Source organism: Barbus barbus, assembly GCF_936440315.1.
Source record: "Barbus barbus genome assembly, chromosome: 49".
NCBI classification, from domain to species: domain Eukaryota; kingdom Metazoa; phylum Chordata; class Actinopteri; order Cypriniformes; family Cyprinidae; genus Barbus; species Barbus barbus.
The window spans coordinates 3471481-3490589 of NC_136727.1; the positions used below are offsets into that span (position 1 = coordinate 3471481).

At 40.4% G+C, this 19109-nt stretch overlaps 1 protein-coding gene across 1 annotated transcript in view; it reads left to right on the forward strand.

The window, feature by feature from the left end:
- Positions 1–11437, forward strand: part of LOC306867156 (uncharacterized protein) — a 33040-nt gene extending 21603 nt beyond the window's left edge. Inside the window, exons 4-5 of the mRNA XM_079412709.1 lie at positions 128–195; positions 10415–11437. Coding sequence (XP_079268835.1) covers positions 128–195; positions 10415–10468 — 122 coding nt within the window. The 3' untranslated portion in view covers positions 10469–11437. The remainder of the gene's footprint in view (positions 1–127; positions 196–10414) is intronic.
- The last annotated feature ends 7672 nt before the right edge of the window (positions 11438–19109 follow it).

Genomic DNA, 19109 nt, shown 5'->3' on the forward strand with positions numbered 1-19109 from the left:
TACATAAAGTATTATATTAATTGAGTTTATACTTTAATATTACACCTCAAATAAAGTATTTGTATAACCAAAACAAATTTCGTGATTATGTCTCAATTTAATGCATCTATTATTGTTTCTGAAACAGCTGAGGCCCATGAAGAAGAGGTCACTTACGCTGATCCAACATTCTACAAGAGAAACTCACAGAAACCAGTAAGATAATCCACTCTTCATAATTTTCAGCAGAAACACATTTCAATTAATTTATTTTATTTTATTAAATTACAACAAATAAAACTACTTTTGATTATTAAAAAATAATTTTAAAAAGTATGAATATGACATTTGCCTATGACATTTAACTACTCTAAAAAAAGTGCACTAGGGTGTGAAATAAAATCATTCTTTGTTTTTGTTTTTGTGTGCATTATCTACAAGAAACCCTGGTTGAATCTGTAAAGAAGAATTAACTTCACATTTTCACTAAAAATACTGCTTTACCAGTTTAAAAGTCAGTGAGCAAAACTTAAGAAAAAGTGAAGTTAGTTTTTAAAATGTATTGTGTGGCACATATCTTTAACAGTAAAACAGGAAGTCCGCCCAAACTTAGAGTGATTAAAAAAAAGTGTGAAATGTTTCCTATCCTCACCCAATTTCCTGAGATTATCACAACTTTAAAAAATGCAGCTGAAGACAACCCTCTTTAACAAGCATTTAACTCAATGGCAGCTTTTTTATGTCTATATTGTTGCATTATGTATAATAGCACAGCATGCAGCATAGTATAACAGGCTAACAATCAAAAGTTACACTACCCTATTTCATAAGGAGATGCGTGACAGCTGTATACATTCATCTTTTGTATATTTTCCATTTTTTCTTTTTCTTAAACTGGGCTCCTGATGACTTATACAGTACCTTTATCCAATTAGTTCATTCGACATTGTCTCAGTAGCTAACGTTATAGGGATCATATAAAATCACGCTGTGTGAAGTAATGATGGTCTTATGTCATACTCCTTTGCCACCAGAATTGAATTATTCATGTTCTGGGGCCAGAGTCTGTTCTTGTCCCGTTCTTGGACAAGCGACCTTTAGCCTGTCGCAAACAGCGACTACATGCTGCTATGTGTTGCTTACCTGACTATAACCAGTCTATAACCAGTGTTTGTGCAGGCAGTTCAGCACCCCTGTTTTGCTTTTCATAGTACCAGGAGTAATTCTAGCATACCGGTAGCTCACATAAACCACCGTCTTGGGACCAATATTAGGGACCAACATGAAAAGCTTTTCAGAAAATCACAAAAGCAAAAAAAAAAGGAACAAAAACAAAGAACATAAACATAAACAACACTTACTTGAGGATGGTTAGCTAACTAACCTAAACTACAACTTGATTCATAATTCATATTCATAATTTTTCTCTACCTCATATTACTGCTATTTAAATACCATGGACAACTTTTTGCACATTCCTCTTATTACTATTTAAGTCAACAACATACTGACCTGTACTGACCTGCACATTTATATTTATATTTTTTATCTTTTATTTTATTTTATTCTCTTATTTTTTCTACTTTTCTTTTTCTTAATATTTGTATACTTTATAATTGCACTGTCCTTGGAGCGGACCTGACCTACATTTCACTGCTGGTTATACCCTGTATAATTGTGTATGTGACAAATAAAAATCTTGAATCTTGAAACTTCCACAGAGTTAAAATATTTTTCAGAGACAGCATTCATACCTGTGATTTCTATCTATTGTAATTTAACTAAACAACAACAACAACGCACCATTCTGTAACAAAAAAAAAAAGACAAAAAAATCTAAGCAGCTAACAAGTTTTCTGGGACAGACCAATATGAAGTGCCACCAACAACCCTTAACTAGGCAGAGACCTCAGGTGTTAGCAGTAATCAGTCTTCTACCCCATCCAATTGGCAACTGCACTCAAGAAAAAAAAAAGAGAAAACAAGAGAAAAAGAGCAGGGGCTTGTAACATAAACAGAAACTGAAAAGATGTAAGGGCTTGAGTTGAATCTTCCTGACCAAGAATCTCCATGAATCTCCCTTGCTGCAGTGCGCTTCTAGAAAGGACACAGGACAGGCCATTTTTCAGATCGCTAGTTCTCGTTTTGGTAGCCTATCGTTCACTGCGGCTTCCATACTGAGACTAGCTATACAAACGCCTGTCATCCGATTGCAATCCAATGACAGGGAGCACATTTTTAAAGACAAGACAGTTGGGTCATTCTTCAAATTAGTTTAATATGCTATATCCTGGGGGTGTAACGATTTGTTTTAACAACGATTCGATTCGTATCAAGATTCATGGTTGTTGATACGATACAAGGACGATATTGGTTCATTTAGAACGATACGATCCGAAATCGATTCAGTAACTTTTTATCCAAAAATTCTACCAGTGTGACTGAAATAAATACCTGGATACTGGACAGTGCAGGTTAAGTTTCCTAGATTCCTGTTGTTTCTTGTAAGGGAATCAGGTATCAATTAATTATGGATATAAACAAACAAGTAAACAACAATTAATGGCAAATGCATTCATATTTTATTTGAATAAAGTGCAACAAACACATTAGGTTGAATTAACAGGAAGTTAACCTTTTCTGCTCTCATTTTCAATATTCAATACATTTTCAATAAAAGTACAATAAGTGCAACCAACATTTCAACAGTAGGTTTGCCTGCTACTTCTGCTTTTGTTTTTCAACATAAAAATAATACAAATACAGTATTAATATAAAAAATAAAGTGCAATCTCCGTCTTTGCAAAAGCCAAAGTGTTTCCACACACTGGACCGCAATGGTGGCTTGATAATTTCGCGCTAGTCGACTTCTCCTCTGCCATCCGCCATGCTGTTTTTTTTTTTTTGTTTTTTTTTTATTAATGCCAAGGCAAAGATAGAAGTACAGAAAATAACAGCATTATATACAAAGAGGTGACATTACATGCAAAGCACCATTTCTAGATGTATGTAACAATTAAATAATCCAAAACCAAGTTTAACAAAGTAAGTCGAAAAAGATTAAATAAATTGAATAAATTAACTGTCTTAAGAGCTTTAAGATTCTTGGAATAGCTTGGATATACTGTTGAACCTCTTTTTTTAAAAACAATAAATAAAGGATTTTGATGAGTGAACTTACTGCGGTGAATATGAAACTTTGCAAGAAGTAATAATAGGTTAATTATAAAATATTCATTAATTTTATCTTTTTGTATATTAATGTTGGCTCATAAAAGCGTCACGTGATCCCCTGTGTGACCAACAGTCTTGTGTTCTGGGGTTCACGTTTGGTGGTTCCAGTGACGCTGCGCAGAACCATGGTCACATTAGCACATGAGAATCATCAGGGCATAGTAAGGACCAAACAGAGGTTGCACAAGCTGTATTGGTTTCCCGGAATGGATGCTATGGTTCAAACTCAGATTGCAGCATGTTCGTTGTGCCAAGAGTCAGACAGGACTGCAAAGACTACTGCTTCTCCATTACAGCCAGTTCCTCTCCCTGAGACTCCATGGTTGAAGTTGGGTTTGGACATAGTAAGACCCTTTGAGACAGCTGCTTATGACTGTAGATAAAGACTGTGTGCAAATGGCCATTCTTCAGGAGCTACCATGGAAACAAGCTGTCTTGGACTTTTTGCAGACCTATCGTTCTACCCCAAATGCAAAAACTGGCGTTTCACCATTTGAACTGTTGTACGGTAGAAAAATGAGGACCAAATTCACTATATTTACACCTCACTCCAAGAGCACACATGACAGGGAAGTCCTACAGCGATTGTTGATTCATCAAAATAGAATGAAGCAAAATTCTGATGCGAAACGAGGGGCTCGGATACCTACATTTCAGGTGGGAAATAGAGTGCGTATTCGGAAACCAAAGCACGTTCCCAAAGGTTATCCAAAGTTCACACAGCCTGTGGAAATAAACACCCAAGCACGTACAGATTGGCGGATGGACGACTGTGGCATTTTTCTCAAGTGTCCTTGGTCCCACTGGTTGGGAAGCCAACTTCAGATAAGCCGGCTGCTGATGGTTCAGAGGCAAATGTTCTTAATACTGATCAAGGCTTAGAAAGACATTATGTTAGACAGCGTAAACCACCATTTTGGCTGAAAGACTATGTGAGCAAGTAAAAGCATACAGTGGTTTGGATTACTGAATGTACTTACATAAATTGAAGATGGAGATTGAATATAGTCATTGCTATGTATTATTTTGTTCGATTCCTGAATGTAGAAGTGAAATGTCCTGAGAGTGAGAATTTAAGGGATGTAGTTACAGTTCCTTAGTTACTTTAAAGGAACTTTTGTTATAAGATGGAAGTTATGCATGTATGTTCCTATGGAAGTTATTAACTGTTTGAGTAATTGGTGCTGTGGAATTGTTACTTAACGGGGGAGAAATGGTGTCCCTGTTATGCAATGCTATGCTTAATAAGACCACTAGAGGGAGATTATATGAGTGGGAAGAGAAGGAGAGGAGTAAAAAAAAAAAGGAGCACAACATTAATTTTGTCCCGTTTCATTTAATCTATTCGTAAACAATGACACGTGCAAACAAAGAGCGTTCAGTGCACTGGCATCCTGTGCAGGTTAACAGGTTAAAAGAGAAGAATAAGATGAGTAATATGGCGTATTAAAATGAACTTAGTGTACTACATTACAATAGATTTTAAGACATGCTTAGTATTCATCTTACTATTATTTTATTATTTATAATGTGAAAAGAATATATACGTAGATAGATTCAGACTTAGATTCAATTTACTCCATTAAAACTTAACTTTGTATATCTGGAAATACATAAGACTTCATTTAACTCAAAATACCATCCCATATGAATTGATAAAGACAGGTTTACAAGCTAAAGAACCTGTATGCACTGCCAGTGCGCACTAAAATGACTGGAAACGAAATTGAAAGAATCACCGGTTTACAATTTAACGTAGGCCTACCTTTAACTCAATTTTATGATGCTTGCTTAAATGTAATTGTCATAAAATCGTTTGTGTCTTGACGTAGATATGACGACATGACAGACATGATATTCAGCACTAAAGGTCCTTGTAAAATGAATCGATTTTTCGTATGCGTTTTTTTCGTATTCGTTATCCTAAAAAATTGTCACTGAGTCCGATGAGTATTAATCCATTGCAAAAATATTCACAAAACAATACAAAATGGAGCCTTCAAGCTGTGAGAATGATTTTGTTGTCCTCTCTCTTCTTAAAAAGAGAAAAAGAAAGAGATATAGAGAAGAAGGAGAGTTCCACCTCCTTATTAAGGAACTGTGTGATTATCACTGGCGATTTACGCTTACTTCAGGATGCCAGTGCCTCAGTTTGATGCTTTGCTAGCAATATTGGAGACACATATTAAAAAGAAGACCACCAATTTCTGTGAACTCAGTGTGCAATGACCTTTACAGTGATTTGTGCTGCGAGATGAAGTGGATGAACTTGTCAATTGCCATTCTGGATTTTGGCGTTCGCATATACGGTGGCTCTGAACTGTGAAAACACCACTCAAAATGCTTGCTACGGATGCAAAAAATGTAGAAAATCAAACCTGATCTGAATTTTTTTATGACAGACGAACGTTTCAGGGGCAGTGTCTAAACATGATTGACACAACGTAAGGTGTTTTTTTATATTCATGCCAAAATTTCAGATGGAAATTTATGGACTCGGTGTGCAACGATCTTAATGATATTCAGCGCTTCACATTTAAGCCTAGGGCGAAAAAAGCAATAAGCCCCAAGAAGCCGTGGTTTACAGTGAATTTAGAACAGCTAAGGGGTGTTGTTGGGCACGAGGGGTGTTCACAGGGCTTATTGTTTTTATAAAACAGTAATTCCAGATACGTAGTAATGTTTCACAAAATAAAACAGAGCAAATACAGTGTAAAGATATTAATAAAAAAACATTATTCTTCTGCCAAACAATGTAGTTCCTCAAAAACGGTTATGGTTCCAACAAAGTGGTTGACTAGCAACACACAAATGTAAACAATGTTTGTAGAGTAGAGTAATGAGTAAATGTCTGTAGAGTCATTTACAACAACTTGGCTCAATCAGAATCAAGGACTGGAACTATCCGTTTTATAATGGAAGTTTTTAAACATGCTCTAATTTCATAGTTTTGCATTAGATAACGACAATTAAACGACTAGTAAATGTTCACCTCCATCTGCAGAAAGCATTTCTCTTTTGCAGCAGGTGCGACACTTCAACATGGAGACACAGAGTTATGCATATGCCTAACAAAAACAAAATTGTTTGCGCATTTTCAATGCATGGAAACAGCGTAATACTACACTCAGTGCTCTTAAAAACAAATATAAATTTACCATTTGATGAATTCTCTCGTCTGAGCAGAAAAACACCCAAATGTGGCTGCTTCAGACCTCAACTCAAGTGCCAGATTTGTAGTAAAACCAGACTTCGGCAGGAATGGAGGTGAGAGGACAATAAAACATGCGCAGTTAGTCATTTCTAATGTGTTTCAATGGCGCTTTAGCCTGCCAGAGAGGGCGGAGCCGACCTGTATATAAGTCGGCTCACATCGCCATTCATCAGAGATCATTCTCTTTCAGTGACAAGGATCATCTCTTCGCTGACTCTGGAAGAAGCCAAGAACCCGAGGAAGAAGAAGCTCCAGCTCTGCTCGCCACCGTTGAAGATGCCCAAAGCAGCGAGGATTCCCTGTGGCCATCCGGCGCCTGAAGAGCAAGGGGGGAGCAAAACAGCTCACTTTAATCCTCCATCCCTCCGAGATACTCTGAGCAATGGAGTTTTGTTTCCAGCGGGTCATGACCTGCTGGTGCAGCGCATACCCAAATGTTTTTTAAAAGATAAAGACATACAATAAAGAGCAAATTTCCTCTTCATACTCTCTCAAACACTCACGTGAATGCGAATTGCCCGTTTCCAGGCTGTTTCCTGTCAGGGTAGACCACCACTGTATCAAGGCTGTGGCACCCTTTACAACCTCTCGCCTGTTCCAAACAGGAATGATGTTAGGCCTGACCTCCAGAGGGAAGGTAGTCACAACGGACACGTCCAACTTGGGTTGGGGTGCCTTGTTGGAGGGCAATCTGGCTTTTGGCTCCTGATCAGCCCCGGAGCAATACCTGCATATCAACTGCCTAGAGATGTTGGCGGTTCTCTTAACCCAGAAAACCTTCCTCCCAGCCTTGAAAGGGCACCACGTCTTGGTCCAGTCAGACAACATGATGGTGGTGGCTTATATCAACCACCAGGGCGGTCTCAGGTTGCACACTCTTTGCAGGATGGCTCGTCGCTTCCTTTTTTGGGCACAGAAAGAACTCCTCTCGTTAAGGCAGATTGAACCTTGGTGCAGACATGCTGTCCAGAGGCAAGGTAGCCCTGGGCGAATGGGAGTTACACCCTCAAACGGTTCAAGAGATCTGATCAGTCTTTGGGAGGGCAGAGGTCGACCTTTTTGCCTCAAAAAACAACTCTCACTGTCCACCATACTTCTCGATACAGCAAGATGCTCTGGTGCACAACTCGCCCAGTGCTCGCCTATACGCATTTCCCCCAATCGCCCTGAATCAGCTCCCAGCGAGAGTAAGCAATACCATTTTGGAGGCAAGAGCGCCATCTACAAGACGCTCCGGTTACTGAGGTAACTTCGGTTCCCTGAGATAAGAGAACGAGTGTTGTCACTTGCCGCGCTTTAAGCTGCACGCGAATCGATGACTGTCGCTTCATTCGAATGATCTGATGAATGGGGCTGCGAGCCTGCGTATATACAGGTCGGCTCTGCCCTTTCTGGCAGACTAAAGTGCCATTGGTTTGTGCAGCTACACAAACGTGAACAAATCTGGCTTCAGTACAGAGTAAAACAGGAGTTTTTCCCATACACACGACGCTCGTTCCCTCGTTATCTCAGGGAACCAAGGTTACATCAGTAACTGGAGCGTTTTGCTAGGCAGCAGTCACTGATGGGCGGAGTCCAGAAAATTCAGGGTTTTTTGTGTATTTTTTTTCTGCACTTTCAGTGCAATAGCAAAATAATACCATGCAACTACACTGAACAGGAGTACCGTTAACACTGTAGATTGTTAATTAAACTCTTTGGGAATTACTAACTTTTAACACTGCCATAATATTACATAAAGTAATATCTTTATTTATTACTTTAATATTACACTGTTGATCTTACTGTAGAAGCTGTCATTACTAGTGGAGCTGGCAGTTGACTAACAGCCCTTCAGGTAGAGTCTGAACTCCCTCACTCATTTTTATTTACTCCTTAAACTGAACTTCTTTCTTTCTTTCTTTTATTTATAGAGCACTTTCACACAACTACCAGTTGATCCAAAGTGCTGTACAATACAGCAAAAAATACAACAGATATAAAACCAAAGTACATCACAACACAATATAACAATACCATTGACAAGGCTATGTAAAAGCTATTGACAGAAGATGGTTTTTAAGCTGGCACTTAAATACAGGCAAGGAGGGCGCAGCTCTAATAGAAGCTGGTAAATTGTTCCACAGAGTGGGGCCAGCAACAGCAAAGGCTCGATCACCTCTGCAGCGAAGCCTCGATCTAGGAACAGAGAGGAGACCAAGGTTACTGGATCTTAGGGATCTGTTAGGTTTATAGGTAGAAATTGCCTCAGAAAGATAGGACGGGGCGAGATTATGCAGAGATTTAAAAACAAAAATAAAAATTTTAAAGATAATTCTAAATTTAACTGGTAACCAGTTTACTGAAATAAGAATGGGCGAGATGTGATCGAACCTTCGTCTGCCTGTCATTAATCTTGCAGCAGCGTTTTGGACCATCTGCAGACGCATTATAGAAGACTGACTTATACCATAGTATAATGAATTACAATAGTCTAAATGAGATAAAACAAACAAGTGAATAATCTGTTCAAACTGTTTTACAGAGAGTAAGGATTTAATTTTGGATAAACGCTGTAAGTGGAAAAAACTTGATTTGACCACTGCGGTAATTTGTTTCTCAAAACCCAGGTTGCAGTCAAAAAGAACACCAAGATTTTTGGCACAGGGTGTAAGGTAGGAAGAGAGATGACCAAAGTGAAGGGCACAGTCTTCATATGACTTTAAACCAAACAGAATGATTTCAGTTTTGTTCTTGTTTAACACTAAAAGATTCTGCTTTAGCCATATTTGCAATTCGTTTAAACAATTCAACAGAGGTCCTAAAAATTCTTTACTTTTGTGTTTCAAGGGAAAGTACAACTGAGTATCATCCGCATATAAGTGGAAGGACACTCCATATTTCTCAAAAATAGCACCCATTGGTAGCATGAATATAGAAAATAAAACTGGGGCAAGAATTGAGCCCTGAGGCACCCCACAGACAAGTGGGTGTGAGGACGAACTATGTTGGCCAATGGAGACACTAAAACTTCTGTTTGCTAAGAAAGATTGAAACCATTTCAATACCTTTCCTTGTAACCCAACACAACTGTCCAACCTGGAAATCAAGATCGAGTGGTCAACCATATCAAATGCAGAGCTTAAGTCTAGAAGCACCAAAGCTACAGCATTCCCTTCATCTGTTTCTATTAAAATATCATTTACAACTTTTAGAAGTGCAGTTTCCGTGCTGTGTTGAGACTTAAAACCCGATTGGAATTTTTTAAGAATATTATTTGACATCAAATGGGACTGTTTTCTCAAGGATCTTTGAAAGAAATGGCAAATTTGATATAGGCCTGAAATTATTAAAATTTGAAGAATCAAGATTAGGCCTCTTTAATATTGGAGTTACTGTAGCTGTTTTTAAGCAGTCAGGAACAACCCCAGTAGTTAAACTAGTATTAAAGATTGATAGAAGATCGTGTCCAATGATATTGAAAATCTGTTTTAAAAATCTAGATGGAATAATATCTTGAGAAGACGAAGTTGGTCTTAGACGTTCAACAATGCCTTTACAGAATTCAAAGGAAACAGGCTGAAAGTTATTCCATAGCACTTGACCACTTGAACTATTTTAGTGGAGTAATGTAGGGAATGAGTGAGGGTATGGGGCGATTTCAAACACAACACTTGGTTTTGTAGTACACACGCTGAGGTTCAGGTGCACGCTATAACCAAGACATGGCTCTGTGTGTGCACTTTTGGAGTGTAAGCACAGAAAATAGCGCTTGAGCATAGAATTGAGTTATTTCACACCTTCTTCCATTTGAACAATTTAAATGTTACACATCACTCTGTTGTGGTTAAACTTTACAATTAATCCACATGTCACATGCATGCCGAACCGTGGGGCGTGATCCCTACGGATCAACGACAATCTGTTACACATCTAACTGAATATCAATCAATCTTCAGGATGAATCTGCAACATTTTTATTACTACATCTTGTGTCGTTTTTTACAGAAAGTTAAAGAGGAGGATGACGTGGAGTATGCCCCTGTCGCCATGAGAAGATGATCAAATGATCTGATGATCTATTGCTAGTACCAGATCAAGCTGTGTGATCATTTCTTTAGGAAACTCCTGTGAAAACTATTTTTGAGTTTTGAGATTGTCGAGAAAACACAATTTAGTACTCATTATGAAAACATATACACACGATATTAAAATATAAGATTCTTATTTTCAGTAAGATATTTTTTTCTTTCTTTCAGTTTTGCTCTAGGTTTACCTTGAATATTGCTAAGAAACCCCATGAAACATACAGCAAGGACCATTATGAAGAGTTTTAAGTGTGATACTTATAGATCGAGTAAAATGCTCTCCTAAAAACTGCTTTGTACCACTTTAACTTCTAAGAAAAATCGTATAGACAATCTTATAAACTGCAATATTACTGTTCTGTAAAAAAGACCTGGAGTTCAACTTCTTTTGAAGGTCCCTGGCATTTTGAGGTTCTGGCCCCCACTAGCTGCTCAGTTTGCCAGTCAAAGTGAAACTTTCTGTGGTCTGATTTATTTACAGCTGTACAGAGATATGGTTTGATCTGTTAGTGGACAAACAGCTTCTAAGCATATGTCTAATACTGGACGTCTGTGGTTGATGTCAGTTTGTGTGTGTGTTTGTTATGGTGCGTCATTAGTGTGTGGTTTAAAGGCTTTTTTTCCATTCCTGCCCATATAATGTTCACAGTTTGATTTCTGCTTTACACAAAACAGCTTTACTATAAAATACAGAAAATATAAATGCAAGTGTTTTACAAAAAAGGTTTTCAATGAAACATTGATATTACTATAAAATATATATAAAAAAATCATTTTGTGTGCATAATATCAATATACTAAATAAACAGTGCTGGTTTCGGTAGTTATTTCCAGCTCTAGCAGGAGAACCAAAAGTCATTTCTAAGAAGAACTATTCTTGCTATAACTCTTTCTTTAAATAAAGATCATATCCTTTTTTTGTCTGTCAATGCTGAAGAGAGCCAATAAAAAAAAAAAAAAAAAAAAAATTACAAAGTATGATTTACTGTGGTCATGTTCGTTCATGCATCATGTAGATGTTCAGTTGTTGTTAATTTCTTAAACGTTACATATGTTTTCTCAAAGTAATTTAGCTAATTTGCTCATATTCATAAAAATAATGAAAGCAGTTACAGCATTTTTACTTTGTAGGTGTGTAGTGTGACTCCCGAGTCATAATGCCATGGGACTGATCGCTCTGTATTACAAATCCTTAGGATACATGTCAGACACAAGTCTTCAAGATGTTTTTACTCTGAAGCATCTGCAATTATACTATGAATGAATGGCTCTATATCAAAGGGCTTTTACCCACATTATTGTGTAGATAAGATTTCTAACTGCAGTGGCTAACTGGCCATGTTAACCTTTACCTTTTTGTATTTCATTTACTGGAAAGTGGGGCACTGCATAGTGTGTCATCTAGTGTCCAAAATAAGACTTCACCTCTGTAACAATAACAGCTCTACCTTTGACTGACAGGGTGCGATATAAATACATCTCACAGCAGAACAACCAAATGTCAATAATAAACATTTATAAAAGTATAATACACCACTGACCACTCTAAACCAGGGGTGTCCAATTCATGAAGATGTTCATGAAGATCTACCTTCCTGCACAGCTCAGCTCCAACTTAGCTGTCTGTGATTATTAAGTGTTCCTGAAGATCTTACTTAACTGATTCAGGTGTCTTTAGTTTGGGTTGGAACTAAACATTGCAGGAAGGCAGATCTCCAGGAATAGGAACACCTGCTCAAAACAACTCTTGATCGGTCTGAATCACAATAACACACCCGCCTGACCAACTTGTAAAGAAATGACTCAAATAGGGAATTACTGGTTTTGATTCTAAATGTCCACCAGAAATGTCCCCAACTAACTAACAAAATCCAACACAATGAAAAAATACCCTGGCATATTTAGCCGACCTGTGTCACATGATTAAGACTCTAAAGAATAATATCAATTTGTGGAAAATGGGCATAATATGACCCCTTTAAAGCCTTGTGCCAAAACACCCCTGGCATATTTAGCCGACCTATGTCACATGACTGTGAAAAGTGAGCACACTCACCACATTGACTCTCACACCACACTTCTCTGGACTGCAATACCCATCATCCATTGCACAGATCACAGCTGTCACCATTCACTCATCACACTGAGCACACACATCTGATTCTCATTATTACACACACTATATAAGCCTGGGACTTGCTCTTGCTCGCTGCCGAGTATTGTTAGCCTGCTACTTTACCAAGTGTTCTTAGTTTTCATAGTCTTGCCTTGCCTTGTTTATCTTGCCGTGTCTGACCCTGCCCATGTTTCCTGGATTTACCCTTCGCCCTGCCGTTTGGATTATTGCTCTCGTTTCTGGATTTTCTCTCTGTCTTGCCCCTTTGGATACTGTTCGCCGATCGTTGACCCACGCTTGCTCCACGGATTGCTCTGTTTTACCCTTGCCATACTTGTTTGCCACTGTCTGACCTTGCCGGTTTTCTGACCATGATTTATAATAAATCTTTGCATATGGATCCGCACGTCTCACGTCTCGTCAGCTCCGTGACAGAATACTCGGCCCCAAGAGGATTCAGCGGCTTTTCAAAGGATCAGGAGAATGGTATGGACATAGCATTCCTTTTGTTGCGGTTCAAGCAGGGTACCCGATCGCTGGAGGAGTGTATCGAGGAATTCCTGAGGTTAGCAAATGACTCTGATTTGCCGGATTGTTTTCTGATTGATCTGTTTGGTGATGGCCTTAACCAACCACTCCGATCAAAGCTCTTTCAAGAGGGTCCGCATTCGTCACTCGCTCAGTTCATGGATTATGCTTTGCTGCGTGTTGGCTCTTCATTCACTGTGCCCCCAATTGCTTGGTCACCGCACTCACTCGCGAAATGGCGGTAACAACCACACCCCTTCAGGTCATCGCTGTCAAGCCAGAGTCCGCTCACGTCACGCCGGTCCAGCCAGAGTCCGCTCACGTCACGCCGGTCCAGCCAGAGTCCGCTCACGTCACGCCGGTCCAGCCAGAGTCCGCTCACGTCACGCCGGTCCAGCCAGAGTCCGCTCACGTCACGCCGGTCCAGCCAGAGTCCGCTCACGTCACGTCTCATGCAGAGTCCGCTCACGTCACGCCGGTCCAGCCAGAGTCCGCTCACATCACGTCTCATGCAGAGTCCGCTCACGTCACGCCGGTCCAGCCAGAGTCCGCTCACGTCACGCCGGTCCAGCCAGAGTCCGCTCACGTCACGCCGGTCCAGCCAGAGTCCGCTCATGTCACGTCTCAGCCAGAGTCCCTTCACGTCTCAGCCAGAGTCCCTTCACGCCTCAGCCAGAGATCTAAGGTGAGTCCTTCGAGTTCCCTGTCTGATATCCAGTGTGATGGACCCACCACTGATGTCAGTGCGAGTAGCTGGCATTCCCAGGGCCTCAACCCTGGCTGTTACTGAGACTGTTCCCCTGACCTCAGTTCTTCCTGTTATAGCGGTCGCCATTTTGAGTGTGTGGGCTGCACACTGTGCTCCTGAGGCCTCTTCAGTCCACGAGTCTGCCCTAGAACCTCCAGAGGAGGCGGCGTCCACTGCAGAACTACCAGAGGTGGCAGCTTCCGCTGCAGAACCTCCCGAGGTGGTGGCACCCACTCATGAACTCACTGTCTGCCTTGTCACGGTCACGGAGGTCGTTCCCGAACTCACGGTCTGCCCTGTCACGGCCATGGAGGCCGTTCCCGAACTCACTGTCTACCCTGTCAAGGCCACGGAGGCCGTTCCCGAACTCACTGTCTACCCTTTCACGGCCACGGAGGCCGTTCCTGACCTCACTGTATGTCCTGTCACGGCCAAAGAGACCGTCTGTAAGCTCACGCCCTGTTCTGTCATGGCCAAAGAGGCCGCCTGTGAGCTCTCGCCCTGTCCTGTCACGGCTCAAGAGGCCATCTGTGAGCTCACGCCCTGTCCTGTCACTGCCAAAGAGGCCATCTGTGAGCTCTCGCCCTGTCCTGTCACGGCTAAAAACGCTGTCTATGAATCCTCGTCCTGCCCTGCCACGCCCCCTGAGATCATGAAGGCTCTCCCTGTATTGTCTGTCTCTGCTCTCCCTGTATTGTCTGTCTCTGTTTCCCCCAGATCTCAGACTCTGCCGCGGTTTCCTGCCCAGTCTGCTTCCTGGCTAGGGTTTTCTGCTCAGGTCTGGTGGTCCTCTGCCCTGCCGTGGTGGTCTTCTGCTCGGGTCTGGTGGTCGTCTGCTCCGCCCTGGTGGGTTCCTGCTCCGTCTGCTCCGCCTTGGTGGGCTCTTGCTCTGTCCTGGTCTCCGGTTCCTGCTGGATGTCCTGCTCTGCCCCAATCCCCGGTCTTCCCACTTCCTCAAGGACCTGGCCCTCCGTCCCTCCCCCTGTTCCGCCTCCGCTCCACCGCCTATGTCACGAATCTGGTCCATGCTCTTCCGGACAATCACCACCAGATGTCATTCACTCACCACATTGACTCTCACACCACACTTCTCTGGACTGCAATACCCATCATCCATTGCAAAGATCACAGCTGTCACCATTCACTCATCACACTGAGCGCACACATCTGATTCTCATTATTACACACACTATATAAGCCTGAGACTTGCTCTTGCTCGCTGCCGAGTATTGTTAGCCTGCTACTTTACCAAGCGTTCTTAGTTTTCATAGTCTTGCCTTGCCTTGTTTATCTTGCCGTGTCTGACCCTGCCCATGTTTCCTGGATTTACCCTTCGCCTTGCCGTTTGGATTATTGCTCTCGTTTCTGGATTTTCTCTGTCTTGCCCCTTTGGATACTGTTCGCCGATCGTCGACCCACGCTTGCTCCACGGATTGCTCTGTCTTACCCTTGCCATACCATATACCATAGTATAATGAATTACAATAGTCTAAACGAGATAAAACAAACAAGTGAATAATCTGTTCAAACTGCTTTACAGAGAGTAAGGATTCAATTTTGGATAAACGCTGTAAGTGGAAGAAACTTGATTTGACCACTGCGGTAATTTGTTTCTCAAAACCCAGGTTGCAGTCAAAAAGAACACCAAGATTTTTGGCACAGGGTGTAAGGTAGGAAGAGAGATGACCAAAGTGAAGGGCACAGTCTTCATATGACTTTAAACCAAACAGAATGATTTCAGTTTTGTTCTCGTTTAACACTAAAAGATTCTGCTTTAGCCATATTTGCAATTCGTTTAAACAATTCAACAGAGGTCCTAAAAATTCTTTACTTTTGTGTTTCAAGGGAAAGTACAACTGAGTATCATCCGCATATAAGTGGAAGGACACTCCATATTTCTCAAAAAATAGCACCCATTGGTAGCATGAATATAGAAAATAAAACTGGGGCAAGAATTGAGCCCTGAGGCACCCCACAGACAAGTGGGCGTGAGGACGAACTATGTTGGCCAATGGAGACACTAAAACTTCTGTTTGCTAAGAAAGATTGAAACCATTTCAATACCTTTCCTTCTAACCCAACACAACTGTCCAACCTGGAAATCAAGATCGAGTGGTCAACCCAGGGCCGTAGCTAGAGGATTGGGGGCCCCCTGAAAAAATATTGATGTTGACCCCCACATCAATACATATAGATGTATACAGGGGCGGACTGGGGCCAAAAAGTGGCCCTGGACTTTTTGGCACAGAGCGACCCACCAAACCCCGTCCACAACACACCACACCATAAATGAGTGGCATAATCTTGACATTATAATTTGTCTTTTCTGGTGTATATGGCAAATAGTAAAGAATTTTAAAGAATTTTTACAAGGGACAGTTTAATATCACTAAAGTTAAATACCAATATTATCAGTCCAAATGACACAATGCTCTGGTATCGTCCAGAAGACTTAAATAGTGCAGAATGTGGACTGTTTTAATAGGCCTTTCTATTGGTCATATACAGTATTTGTCCTTTTGCAGGAGCTTGTCATCTATCATTATAAGTAATAGAGCTCCAATTGTGGAGAAGAGTATACAAATTATTTTGATGATGAAAAATTCACTAAACAGTACTGTGAAATATATAATGTTACAATTTAAAACAGCTGTCTTCTATGCGAATACATAGTAAAATATAGTTGACTGCTGTGATCTGCAGCTGAATTTTCAGCATCATTGCTCCAGTCTTCAGTGTCACATGATCTTCAGAAATCATTATAATATACTGATTTACTGCTCAACAAACATTTCTGATTATTATCAATGTTGAAAACTATTGTGCTGCTTCATATTTTTGTGGAAAATGTGATACCATTCAGTCTTGGGTAAGATTAAAAATATAAATTAATATTTTTCTTCAACAATGTTGCATTAAATCAAAGATTATAGAATACAAAAAGGGACTTTGATTTAAATTGATTTAAGCGACAGTAAATATATTTACACTTATTACAAAGTACTTATATTTCAAATAAATGCGGTTCTTTAACTGAGAACCATTATACCAATAATAAAACCATTATTAATAACTGATAATTAAACCGCAAATTAGGCATCATTGTTTTACTGTATTGTTGATCAAATTAATTCAATATTCTTTCAAATAACTAAATAAATAAATAAAAAACCTTAATTATTTCAAACTTTTAACTACCAGTGTGCTAATGGGTGTGAATTATTAAGCAAATTATATTTTTATTAGGCCTATAATATAAATCACTTTCCTATGCACAGCACTCGAAAGCAAAAGTCTTCAGATTTACAGTGTTCTAGAGTGAGATTGAGAATGATTTTTATAGATATTTAAACATTTTCTTAGACACGTAAAATCATGGAACAAAGCAGATTTGCAAGAACTCTTATCTCATGTCGACTGAAAACTGCATTATAGCCTACATAGTGACAATTCAAATAATGGCATTAAAATATGAGACATTTGAAAAGGCCAGTAATAGTTTGAATTCCTAAAAATTAATGTCTGTTATTTAACTAAAAGGTTGGCAAATATTGCTGAATTGTCTTGTCATGTTTAGCTGCTTACATCTTACCTCAGCTGGCATTCAAGTCGCGCGCAGCTCAGCATCTGTGAACAGTAAATCCCGCCTTCTACACTTTGATTGGCTGTTTCAAACATTTTGACATTGACGAGCGCTTTTGGGCTGCCGCACTGAGCTGGAGCATGCTAAATTAATTAGAATTAATTAGAATGCCCTGGGCCATTCGTCTGGACCGATGGAAGGATATACGTACATTTACTACAATCCAATTTTTTATATATATTACGCAAAGGGACGGACCACATTGTACAGCGGCCCACCGGTCTCAACTCTGATTGGTCGTCTTGTTCACTATATGGGGTGGGACTTCTGAGAATACTTCGTATTAGACTAAACCATTTTTCGGGAGGGTAGACAATTTCTTTAACCAAATTGCATGCTTTTTTTGTGGTTTTCATAATATCTTAGTTATACAACTACTAAAATATTAGAATTATTCACAGAACATGGGCCTTTATAGTATAATTCCTGGATTTTGTGGGGCCCCCTGGGCGGTGGGGGCCCCTAGAATTGTCCCCACCTTTCACCCCACTAGCAACGGCCCTGGGTCAACCATATCAAATGCAGAGCTTAAGTCTAGAAGCACTGTGATGAAGACGAGCCCACCAGCTCGCCTTCGGGGAAAAATGTGAGTCCGTGAAGGGATGTAAAAATGATGGCTCACTCGCAAAAGCACTCTTGTGCAAGGTGGAATTTATTTACAGTGCCAGAAAGATTGTCCACAGTGAAGAATATATACAAGTGTACCCAAAAATGTCAAAAATCCAAAGTATCAAATAAACAACAAAAGGGAAAAATAAACCAGAAAATAATCCAACAATGATATATTCCATAAACAGGTATCCACAATATACGAAGGGTTTTGCTTGAGGCACCGCAGTAGCACTCTTGCATCGACTTGGTAAACAAGTCCTGTCTCTATGTTTGGCCTCGGCTTATATAGGCCAAACCCCGCCCCTTTTTTGGGCCATACCATTCACCGGTAAGAATAACATTTAACACACAAATACCACATCTATTCGTTATCTATTATACTTAATACTAAATCACTTCCAATCTATTTATATATATAATAAACACTTAGTCCACTAACACACAATACATTTAACACATAATTTCCACACTTAAATACACCTATTCATACTAGACAATGGTTTCGCCAGCTTCCGGTTGCGCTGCGCGGCGCGACCAATCCCGAGATGTCATAATCGGCTGCCGCTTGTTTGTTCGGTTTGGTCGGCGCGGTGTTTCCCGCCGGAAGACTGACTACGCCCACACAGACAAACATCACAGGGACGAAACGACACGACAAGTGCAGTGTAAGTGTATGAAATGACTGGGAAATTGATATGTACAGAGAAGAGGGCTGCAATGGGAGAATGTCCAGGTGCTATCAGGATTGCGTGTGCACCCGCTACTCTGATAGCGGCAACGGCTGGGAGGATGAATGAGGTAAGTAGTGGTGTGTGTGTGTGTGTGTGTGTGTGTGTGTGCGCGTGCGCCAGTGCTGCTTCCCCAGCGGTGGCAGCTAATGTGACTTTATCACATCACCTTCCCCCTCTCCAAGCCGCGTACTGGCCGGAAACCTGGACAGGTAGTCGGCTACCACGTTGAGTCTGCCA